At 45.1% G+C, this 12015-nt stretch overlaps 1 protein-coding gene across 1 annotated transcript; it reads right to left on the reverse strand.

The window, feature by feature from the left end:
* Positions 1-7182: 7182 nt before the first annotated feature.
* LOC123123580 (SPX domain-containing protein 4) lies at positions 7183-10960 on the reverse strand. The gene is made up of 3 exons (XM_044544109.1): positions 10570-10960; positions 8005-8164; positions 7183-7916 (listed from the first exon to the last, which is right to left on the reverse strand). The coding sequence occupies exons 1-3, from the start codon at positions 10843-10845 to the stop codon at positions 7393-7395; spliced, it is 960 nt and encodes a 319-aa protein (XP_044400044.1). The 5' UTR covers positions 10846-10960; the 3' UTR covers positions 7183-7392.
* Between the last annotated feature and the right edge of the window lie 1055 nt (positions 10961-12015).

Consider the following 12015-nt stretch of genomic DNA (forward strand, 5'->3'; position numbering starts at 1 on the left):
CCATGTATGAGAACAAAGTATGGACTTTGATTGACTTGCCCAATGATTGGCGAGCCATTGAGATTAAATGGATCTTCAAGAGGAAGACGGACGCTAATAGTCGTGTTACTATCTACAAAGCTAGAATTGTCGCAAAAAGGTTTTCGACAAGTTCAAGGTGTTGACTACGATGAGAGTTTCTCACTCGTATCTATGCTTAAGTCTATCCGAATCATGTTAGCAATTGCCGCATTTTATGAAATCTGGCAAATGGATAAACAAAACTGCATTCCTTAATGGATTTATTAAAGAAGAGTTGTATATGATGCAACCAGAAGGTTTTGTCAATCCTAAAGGTGCTAACAAAATATGCAAGCTCCAGCGATCCATCTATGGACTGGTGCAAGCATCTCGGAGTTGGAATATACGCTTTGATAAGTTGATCAAAGGATATAGTTTTATACAGACTTGCGGTGAAGCCTGTATTTACAAGAAAGTGAGTGGGAGCACTACAGCATTTCTGATAAGTATATGTGAATGACATATTGTTGATCGGAAATAATGTAGAATTATTCTGCAAAGCATAAAGGAGTGTTTGAAAGGAGTTTTTCAAAGAAAGACCTCGGTGAAGCTGCTTACATATTGAGCATCAAGATCTATAGAGATAGATCAAGACGCTTGATAAGTTTTTTCAATGAGTACATACCTTAACAAGATTTCGAAGTAGTTCAAAATGGAACAGTCAAAGAAAGAGTTCTTGCCTTTGTTACAAGGTGTGAAATTGAGTAAGACTCAAAGCCCGACCACGGCAGAAGATAGAAAGAGAATGAAAGTCATTCCCTATGCCATAGGTTCTACAAAGTATGCCATGCTGTGTACCAGATCTATTGTATACCCTACCACTGAGTTTGGCAAGGGAGTACAATAGTGATCTAGGAGTAGATCACTGGACAACGGTCAAAATTATCCTTAGTGGAATAAGGATATGTTTCTCGATTATGGAGGTGAAAAAAGGTTCGTCGTAAAGGGTTACGTCGATGCAAGTTTTTGACACTGATCCAGATGACTCTAAGTCTCAATCTGGATACATATTGAAAGTGGGAGCTATTAGCTAGAGTAGCTCCGTGCAGAGCATTGTAGACATAGAATTTACAAAATACTTACGGATCTGAATATGACACACCCGTTGACTAACATTATCTCACAAGCAAAACATGATCACACCTTAGTACTCTTTGGGTGTTAATCACATAGCGATGTGAACTAGATTACGGACTCTAGTAAACCCTTTGGGTGTTGGTCACATATCGATGTGAACTATGGGTGTTAACCACATAAAGATGTGAACTATTAATGTTAAATCACATGGCGATGTGAACTAGATTATTGACTCTAGTGCAAGTGGGAGACTGAAGGAAATATGCCCTAGAGGCAATAATAAAGTTATTATTTATTTCCTTATATCATGATAAATGTTTATTATTCATGCTAGAATTGTATTAACCGGAAACATGATACATGTGTGAATACATAGACAAACAGAGTGTCACTAGTATGCCTCTACTTGACTAGCTCGTTGATCAAAGATGGTTATGTTTCCTAGCCATAGACATGAGTTGTCATTTGATTAACGGGATCATATCATTAGGAGAATGATGTGATTGACTTGACCCATTCCGTTAGCTTAGCACACGATCGTTTAGTATTCTGCTATTGCTTTCTTCATGACTTATACATGTTCCTATGACTATGAGATTATGCAACTCCCGTTTACCGGAGGAACACTTTGTGTGCTACCAAACGTCACAACGTAACTGGGTGATTATAAAGGTGCTCTACAGGTGTCTCCGAAGGTACTTGTTGGGTTGGCGTATTTCGAGATTAGGATTTGTCACTCCGATTGTCGGAGAGGTATCTCTGGGCCCACTCGGTAATGCACATCACTATAAGCCTTGCAAGCATTGCAACTAATGAGTTAGTTGCGGGATGATGTATTACAGAACAAGTAAAGAGACTTGCCGGTAACGAGATTGAACTAGGTATTGAGATACCGACGATCGAATCTCGGGCAAGTAACATACCGATGACAAAGGGAACAACGTATGTTGTTATGCGGTTTGACCGATAAAGATCTTCGTAGAATATGTGGGAGCCAATATGAGCATCCAGGTTCCGCTATTGGTTATTGACCGGAGACGTGTCTCGGTCATGTCTACATTGTTCTCGAACCCGTAGGGTCCGCACGCTTAAAGTTCGATGACGGTTATATTATGAGTTTATGTGTTTTGATGTACCGAAGGTAGTTCGGAGTCCCGAATGAGATCGGGGACGTGACGAGGAGTCTCGAAATGGCCGAGACGTAAAGATCGATATATTGGACGACTATATTCGGACATCGGAAAGGTTCCGAGTGATTCGGGTATTTTTCGGAGTACCGGAGAGTTACGGGAATTCGCCGGGGAGTATATGGGCCTTATTGGGCTTTAGGGGAGAGAGAGGAGAGGCTGGGCGCCCCCCCAAGGCCTAGTCCGAATTGGACTAGGGGGAGGGGCTGCGCCCCCTCCTTCCTTCTCTTCTCTCTCCCCTTTTCTTGACTCCTACTCCTACTACTTGGAAGGGGGGGAATCCTACTCCCGGTGGGAGTAGGACTCCCCTAGGGCGCGCCATAGAGAGGGCCGGCCCTCCCCCTCCTCCACTCCTTTATATACGGGGCGGGGGGCACCCCTTGGAGACAACAATGGATCCCTTGGACCTCTTAGCCGTGTGCGGTGCCCCCCTACACCATAATCCACCTCGATAATATCGTAGCGATGCTTAGGCGAAGCCCTGCGTCGGTAGAACATCATCACCGTCACCACGCCGTCGTGCTGACGAAACTCTCCCTCAAAGCTCGGCTGGATCGGAGTTCGAGGGACGTCATCGAGCTGAACGTGTGCTGAACTCGGAGGTGTCGTGTGTTCGGTACTTGATCGGTCGGATCGTGAGGACGTATGACTACATCAACCGCGTTGTGCTAACGCTTCCGCTTTCGGTCTACGAGGGTACGTAGACAACACTCTCCCCTCTCGTTGCTATGCATCACCATGATCTTGCGTGTGCGTAGGATTTTTTTTTAAATTACTACGTTCCCCAACAGTATGATGATACCCACGATCGAATATCGGGCAAGTAACATACCGATGACAAAGGGAACAACGTATGTTGTTATGCGGTTCGACCGATAAAGATCTTCGCAGTATATGTAGGAGCCAACATGAGCATCCAGGTTCCGCTATTGGTTATTCACCGGAGATGTGTCTCGGTCATGTCTACATAGTTCTCGAACCCGTAGGGTCCGCACGCTTAACGTTCGATGACGATTTGTATTATGAGGTATGTGTTTTGGTGACCGAAGTTTGTTCGGAGTCTCGAATGAGATCACGGACATGACGAGGAGTCTCGAAATGGTCGAGAGGTAAAGATTGATATATTGGAAGGTTATATACGGACACCGGAATGGTTCCGAAGAAGATCCGGGATTTTTCGGAGTACCGGGAGGTTACCGGAACCCCCGGGAAAGTTAATGGGCCTATTGGGCCATAGTGGAGACAGGGAGGCTGCGACAAGAGGTGGCGCCCCCCCCCCCCAAGCCCAATCCGAATTGGACAAGGGGTGGGGGCACGGCCCCCCTTTCCTTCTCCTTCTCCCTCCTTTCCCCTTTCCCCTCCCCGTTGGAAGGAAGGAGGGGGGCGAATCCCCCCTCTTGGCGCCCCCCCCCTTGGGCCGGCCTCCTCCTCCCCCCTCCTTTATATACGTGGGCAGGGGGCACCCCAAAGACACAACAGTTGTTTCTTAGCCGTGTGCGGTGCCCCCCTCCACAGTTCACTCCTCCGGTCATAGCGTCGTAGTGCTTAGGCGAAGCCCTGCATGGATCACATCACCAACACCGTCGCCACGCCGTCGTGCTGACGGGACTCCCCCTCGACCCTCTACTGGATCAAGAGCTCGAGGGACGTCATCGAGCTGAACGTGTGCTGAATACGGAGGTGCCGTACGTTTGGTACTTGGATCGGTTGGATCGTGAAGACGTTCGACTACATCAACCGCGTTAACATAACGCTTCCGCTTTCGGTCTATGAGGGTACGTGGACACACTCTCCCCGTCTCGTTGCTATGCATCTCCTAGATAGATCTTGCGTGATCGTAGGAAATTTTTTGAAATTGCATGCTACGTTCCCCAACAAAGGGTTGCGCGAAAATATATATTTTCAATGTCTAAGATGGGCAATGGTTGTACAACATTCATAATTCAAAATAAAAAAACCATTTCGGCCTAACATAAGCCGAAGAGCGCAACCATGCAGCTTCGGCCTTCCGTTCACACGAAAAGGTGGGCCCCAGGGACTCTTCGGCCTACTGCTGACCAAAGAGTCCTTTTCGGCCCAACTACGGATCTCTTCGGCGAATGCGTGACTGAAGAGTCCTCTTCGGCCAACTGCCGACCGAAAGCACCCTCTTCGGCCCACACGAGGCCGACAGGGTCATAGTTTTGATTTTTTTTTTTTTGCATTAGGTGCTATAGTTTTCGAATTTGCTATAAAAAACGTGATAGTTTTGAAAAAAATCTGAAAGGTCTGGGCACGCTGCCTATTCTTTTGTCATATTTCTTCGGTGTCTTCACTAGTCATGTATGCACCAAGTTTTAGCAAATTGGTCATGGGATATACTATTGCTACTCCTTACTCCTTCCGATCCATATTACTTGTTGCTAGATAATATGGATCGGAGGGAGTAGGAAAGGTTGGCTAACTTGGTTTCACGTGCCCACCAGCAAAATTAATGGAGATATAGGTTTGCAAAAGTATCATTTTAATGTGCATAAGGACGAAATCTCATACTGTCGCATAAATAAATGCAAATGGATATATTTAGGACTAAAATACGTCAATATACATTCATTTCTACGACAAGTAATTTCGGACGGAGGAAGTATGTAAGTATCGACCAAGCAAGCTCTAGTATCTTATCTAGAGTGGTGCTATTTCAGTGCCAAATACAGAGCAAACACACATCTTTAACAGATTGATTGACCAATGTAATATGTAAGACTTTGACCCCAAAAAGAATTGCCGGTTATTAGATGACTACCTCCCCCAAAACATCCTACGCTATTCTAGATTTTTATATTTGCATATATCTAATTATAAAAAACAATATCAAGATATTGTATTATACGATATACTTTAGATATCTCTACTAAGATATTAATTATACACATATAAACATATACACTATATTCATGTAAATGTCACAAATTATTTTGAGAAAACATGCAATTCTATTGTTTTTTGTCGTCTCAATTTTATAAATATGCTTTTAGGGCTCAATATATTGAGAAAATATAGTTTTACTATAAAATACAATTTACGTTTACAATAATATATTACCTTTGATTTTAATTTGACAAAAAAGATTTATATACAAAGTATAGATAATTGTATTTATTTTGACTAGCAAGCTCAAAATTTGCTTAAACAGTGGAGCTTAAAACTAATTCATGCATTTGTCTTCTTCACCATAAATCTTTGCCTTAATGCAACTACCATCCTCCGGTGTAGATTGGCCAAGCCTCTGAGGCCGCTAGGCATCTATAGGGATGCGGACTTGGGAAGTGATTGCCGAGTCGTCGAAAAAGACGATGTATAGGATGCCCTTAGAGATGTCAAACCACCACAGGTGGCCCCTGTGAGAGAAGGAGACTTCCATAGTGGTCCAGGGCACGACGCCGAGCCCATGTGCCCTGGGAAGAGAAGGAGATTTCCACGGTGGTCCAGGGCACATCGCTAAGCCTAGTGAACTCCAATACCATCGTGCGCCAGTTTCTCGTCTCCAAGGAGTAGGAGCACAACTCTAGACACGTGGAGGGCCACGCCATCTTCACACAGTGGGAGGATGACACCGGTGCTTGTGTTTGCGTCGAGCACCAACGCTCGGTCGTGAGTTTATTTGGTCTATGTGATGATCTACAGTGATATGGTGTTAACTGAGACGTTTATCTTGTGTTCTGATTTTTTTTATCTAAACACTCGGGTGTTGTGCTATGAATCCTTCGTTATTCTATTAGGTAAATGTGGAGTGCTTAATTAGTTGCATAAACTTGTTATGGACAAGTCATTTTATATTACTTGTATGCAACTTTTTTTTGCGTAAGAAACTTTCAATATATTCATCTTCAAACATGGTAGTACAAAGAACACTAGAGGTAATAAAAATTACAACCAGGTCTGTGGACCACCTAGCGACGACTACAAACACTGAAGCGAGCCGAAGGCGCGCCGCCGTCATCGCCTCTCCCTCATCGGAGCTGGGCAAATTTTGTTGTAGTAAACAGTTAGGAAGTTGTCATACTAAGGCCCCGTGAGACCGGCGCACTAGAGCAGCAACCATCGCCGATGAAGAAAGTCGTAGAACAGAAGGATCAAACCTGTAAACACCCAAACGAAGATGTACAAAGACCGGATCTAAACAGATCCACTGAAGACCAGCACCGACCGAATCCCATGAGATCCTACGAAGACACACTTCCACCCGCCCTCCGACGATGCTAGACGTACCATCAGGACATGGATAGAACATATGAGACATTTTTCCTACTGACGGACATCACCGCTGCCACACAGCCCCAACCAAGACGCTGGACCTAAAAAGAACTGGGGCCCTCTTGCCGACTAGGGCCCGAGGTTCTTCACATCTCCATGGCCTAATGGCCATTGGAGATGGGGCGGACCGTCGTTGGTGCCGACAGGAGGAGGAAAGTCTGAGATGTTTTCTTGTGAATCGTACTGGCTATTGATCCTGCTACTTGTATGCAAGTTGCTATTATGTTCAGTATATTAGCATTGCAACTGAATCTGTAGATGCAACGTTCCATATTGTTATTTTTCTGTTCGGAGCAACAAATCATTATCCCTTAAATGGTTGCTTTTGGCATCTGAATTATTCCCACAAGGATAGTCTCCTTTTTTGTTTACTGTTGAGCTTTAAGTTACCTTTGCATTTTACTACTTCTATGAGTCTGGGCCCCACTAGAATGTTTTGTACATAAATTGCATAATCAAATTCACTGTACGAGCCGACTTAAAAAAAAGTCACCGTATTAGTGGTTTGCTGAAGGCGACATCAGTGGCTATACAAAAAAAGAAAAAAAAACTTGAGAAACAGAGAGACTGTATACAATTCCTTTCGAATCAAATCAGCTAAATGTCACACACACACTTTCTGCCTACAGCTCCAAAACTCCAAGCATCCAAATAAAACATGACTTGTGGTCACACATTTCAAAGACTGGCTAAACATCCAGATTATTGGTGTTATAGCAGTTCTATCATTTACACTTATCAGGGGAGATTCAAAATAGCATGCAAAGACTGATTATTATCCACCGCGTCGCTCCGCTTCCGCGTTATGGTCAGTCTGAGCAGAGCTCTGCTCCTTTGATTGCACCTCCTTATCGTCCTTATCTGCATCTTCAACCTGGGAATCTGTCAAGGAATTTGACAGCGAGCTCTCAGAAGTTATGGCGCCCGAACAAGCTTCACCATCCTCTCCATGGAAGAACCTAGCGAGAGACAGGGCATTGTAAGTAGAGCTGGCTTTCTTGAGGCCCTCTATCGCTTTCATTGCTGCGAGTGTGCTTCGGTACACCTCTGAGGTTTCTGCGTCGCAAGATGAAGCTGGGTCACGACTAGCCGCATCATTGTGAGCCTTTGAAGAGGAACCAGACTCGAGTACTTCATCTTCGACAGGGAAAAGGATTTCAAGATTAGCCTCACATTCTCGAACAAGTCTTGTTAACGGCTCAGTGGTGAAAAATGGTTGGTGGCGAGCTCGCTGAGTGAAAGGTAGGCTGAGAACGCCGCCTGTTCTTTTGTCATACTTCTTCAGTATCTTCACCAGCCCTACATGCACCAAGTGTCATGATGTTAGCTAGAAAGCGTACTGTTGGTAGGACACTGAAGGTTGGCTAACTTGGTTTCATGTGCTCACCAGCAAAATTCAGGGAGCTGTAGGTCTGTAGAAGTATCATTTCGCCGTGGATAAGCACGAAATCTCTACGTATCTCTAACATTTCTTCAGTGAACTCAGTTTTGGATGTAAAAGCACCATTCTTCTTAGCTTTGACTCGCTCAATCCTCTCCTTTAGCACCTAGAGACAAGCAAACTGACGAGTGAAAATAAAAGAAATTGGTATACCGCAACTATCTGCTACTGTACTACCTAAGCCCCTAAATGACCCATGTACAATAAACGAAAAATGCCAACAATGGACAATAACATTCACAGATTGTGGGATTTCAAAAGTAGGAAAGGAATCTCTCCCAAGCGCTCATGAGAACCTTATCAAGAATGTCTTGTCATGTTGTTAGGACAATCATCTTCTCAACAACTCACATGTTATTAGATTCTATAGATCCAACAACACCAAGACAGTCTGTTACGTAAGGACAAAACCATGTGACAGTACAACGAAATAGATGCTCTCAGCAGGAGGCTGAATCAAATGATGACAACTAATATGAAGAGAAGAACTGAAGCATAAAGAGACTCTTTAGGCCTTTCATTCAGAAGTATGGATTTTACTACAGCCTGAAATGCTAAACCATCTAAACTGCTCAGTCAGTTATTTCTGTGTGGTCCATACACAAAAAAATATTCCCTCCGTCCCATCATATAAGATGTCATTACAACCAATATGTGAGTATATCAGTTGTAATGACATCTTATATTATGGGACGGAGGGAGTAGTAAATTTACTTCTTTAGGCAAGGCCAAGTGCTGTTGTTTATATTGGTTTCTGGTCTCGGTTTACTAGAATGACTGGAACTGGGTTTGCTACTCACCTAGTTACCAGTCACTGACATTTCAGCGGACTCTGCCTCATAATGAGCACTGACAAACCTAAGTGGCAAACTATAAATTCCATTCTCGTGCGAATGGATTCGCTGATCATTCACATATGGGTCATTGGTAAACATCACATAATGACAACTACATGACTGGAACCTTAATATGCCTAAGTCACTTTGGTCATGTTCGCTAAGCTTATGCAGAATGTTGACATTTTCAGGCCATCACTTAAATGGGGAGTATATCACTGCACAATAAAATTCAGAGTACCGGAGTTGACGGCTTTTCTGATCGATATAACCATAGCATAGAGAGCTTGCCCCTGTCATACAGAAAGGCGCATGTCCAAAGACCATGAACATATGCTTAAAGTGCTAAATACCAGACACTCTGATACTAAAAGATTAAACCATGTCACAACAGGAGGCTCAGTCAAATGATCAGAAGTAATATGCAGTCAAGAACTGAAGGTGACAGTGCAAGATACTTTCAAGTTCCAACAGGAGGTTCAGTCAAATGATCAGAAGTAATATGCAGTCAAGAACTGAAGCATAAAGAGACTGTTCAGATTTCAGCAGATAAGTTCAGAAGTATTTTTTTAACTAGTCTGAAATGTTAAACGATCTAGACTGCTCAATCAGCTATGCTTTTATGAACCATTAAAAAAGCTAAATAGAGTTCTCCGGGCAAGGCCAAGTGCTGTTGTTTAAATTGGTTTGGGGTCTCGATTTACAAGAATTATTGGAACTGGATTTGCTACTCACCTAGTTAAGTTCAGAAGTTGGATATTATTAGTTTTAGAACAGCCTGAAATGTTAAACGATCTAGACTGCTCAATCAGCTATGCTAATATGATCCATAAAGAAAAGGTAAATTTAGTTCTTCGGGCAAGGCCAGGTGCTGTTGTTTACATTGGTTTGGGGTCTCGGTTTACAAGAATTGTTGAGACTGGATTTGCTACTCACCTAGTCACCTGTAACAGACATTTAAGCAAACTCGGCCATAATGAACACTGAACAAACCTCAGTGGCAGCTTTAAACTGAGTTATCGTGCGGATGTTCACTAATCACATATGAGTCATTGGTTAAACGTGACATAATGACATCTGCATAGCTGGAGCCTTAATACGCCTAAGTCGCGTAGAGCATGTTCAATAAGCCAATGTGGAGTGTTGACATTTTCAGGCCATTTCACTTAACAGGGGGAGTATCACTGCACAACTAAATTCAGAGTACCAGGTTTGATGGCTTTTCTGATGGATACAGACAAACAGTTATAGAGTGATTGCATGCCCCTGTCGTACAGAAAGGCGCATCCCATCGATTTTGCCTATAATGAACAAACAACAGAAACATTTTATCCACCTAAGTTACTATGACAACCAGACAAGCCTAGTTTGCAGTTGCAATTAAAGGCATCACAAGCGGCCAATTACTCGTTGGCCGAACCAAATCACGGTTTAGTGCTACCACTGATTCACCACTACTATCCCAAAAAAAAAAAATCTTAGACATTCTAAACTCGAGAGATTCATTCCCCGGCACGGCACAACCCGAAATCCCCACGATCCAAGTCCCGGCCCACGACGGCCCTACCTAGGCTCCGCCCCGCACGCGTCGGCGCGGGCGAGAAGACGACGGCTGCAGGCATGGGGGCAGGGCGGAGGCGGGGGAGGGGAAGGGGGAAGGTGTTGGTTGGGGTACCTGGAGGCGGATGACGTACCACTCCTCCCTCTCCATGTAGAAGTCGTTGAGCTTGTGGAGCTCGACGTCGAGGATCCGGGCGAACCAGTCCCCGAGGCCGCCGTCACCGCGCCCGGGCGGGGGCAGGGGAGGCGGGGGCGGCGGCTGGTCGGCGGCGAGGGCGTCGGGCGGCAGCGTCTTGATGAGCTTCTTGAGCGCCTTGTAGGCGAGGTACTTGTCCTTCCAGTCCGGCAGCGTGCCCTCCAGGTGGCTCCGGAAATCCTTGCCGAACTTCATCTCCTCTCCCCTCCGCCGCGGCGCGAGAATTCCAAGGAAGGATTCGAGGATGCCGTGGCCGATGGAGAAGAGGAGGAAGAAGAAGGGGGGAGGCGGGCCGGGCCGGCCAGGGTGGGCGGGCGGATGATTGGGGCGTGGGTCGCTGTCGGGCGGGCCCGGGGGTTATTCGGCCTCGGTGGGCGCGTGGGTCCCTTTCCTTGCTCGTCGTCTCGTTCCGCTTGGCTGATGCCGCCGCCGGTCGCCGCTTCGGCGTTAAAAAAACATTTGGGTTTTGTCTGGGCCCTACGTCGGCTTCGGCCCTTGGATACGGTCAGATTCCCATTCAGAAAAAGAAAAAAAATAGTGGAATCTTTTTTCCAAAACAGAGGCCACGTGATTGGGGAATTTCAGAACAAAATGGTGAGCTAGTTGTCAAAAACATGGGCAGCTTCGATTAGACCAAACACAAGAGAGAGAAATCGCAAGTCCACAGAAACCTCTTCAAACCACGGGCGACGGGAAGCCAGCCATTTCGACGGTTTCGTACTAGCGAGTAGACGCCTCGATCGACCCAACCAGGTCAAGGTCGGGTTGGCATCCGCACCCAAAGCTCTGTCTTGGTGAATTTTTTTTGCGATAAAACTTCTGATCTATTTATCTTTAATTATGACAGTACAACAAACATCAGAAATAATAAAAAATTGCATTCAGATTCGTAGACCACCTAGCGACGACTACAAGCACTGAAGCGAGCCGAAGGTGCGCCGCCGTCATCGCCCCTCCCTCGCCGGTGCCGGGCAAAACTTGTTGTAGTAGACAGTCGGGAAGTCGTCGTGCTAAGACCTCATAGGACTAGAGCATCAGAACAGCAACCGCCACTGATGAAGATTGCCGTAGATCGGAAGGATCCAACCTGAAAACACACGAACGTAGACGAACAACCAAATCCGAGCAGATCCACCAAAGATAGATCCACCAGAAACACACCTCCACATGCCCACCGACGATGCTAGACGCGCCACCAGGACGGGGGCTAGGCGGGAAGGACCTTATTCCATCTTCAGGGAGCCGCCACCGTCTCGCCTTCCTAAGCAGGACACAAACCTCTTTAAAAATATAAGACTTTTTAAATCACTACTTTAATGATTTAATACACACTACATTTTTACAACCATAAAAACCTGACAATCG

Source organism: Triticum aestivum, chromosome 5D (genome assembly GCF_018294505.1).
Source record: "Triticum aestivum cultivar Chinese Spring chromosome 5D, IWGSC CS RefSeq v2.1, whole genome shotgun sequence".
In the NCBI taxonomy this organism is placed as follows: Eukaryota; Viridiplantae; Streptophyta; class Magnoliopsida; order Poales; family Poaceae; genus Triticum; species Triticum aestivum.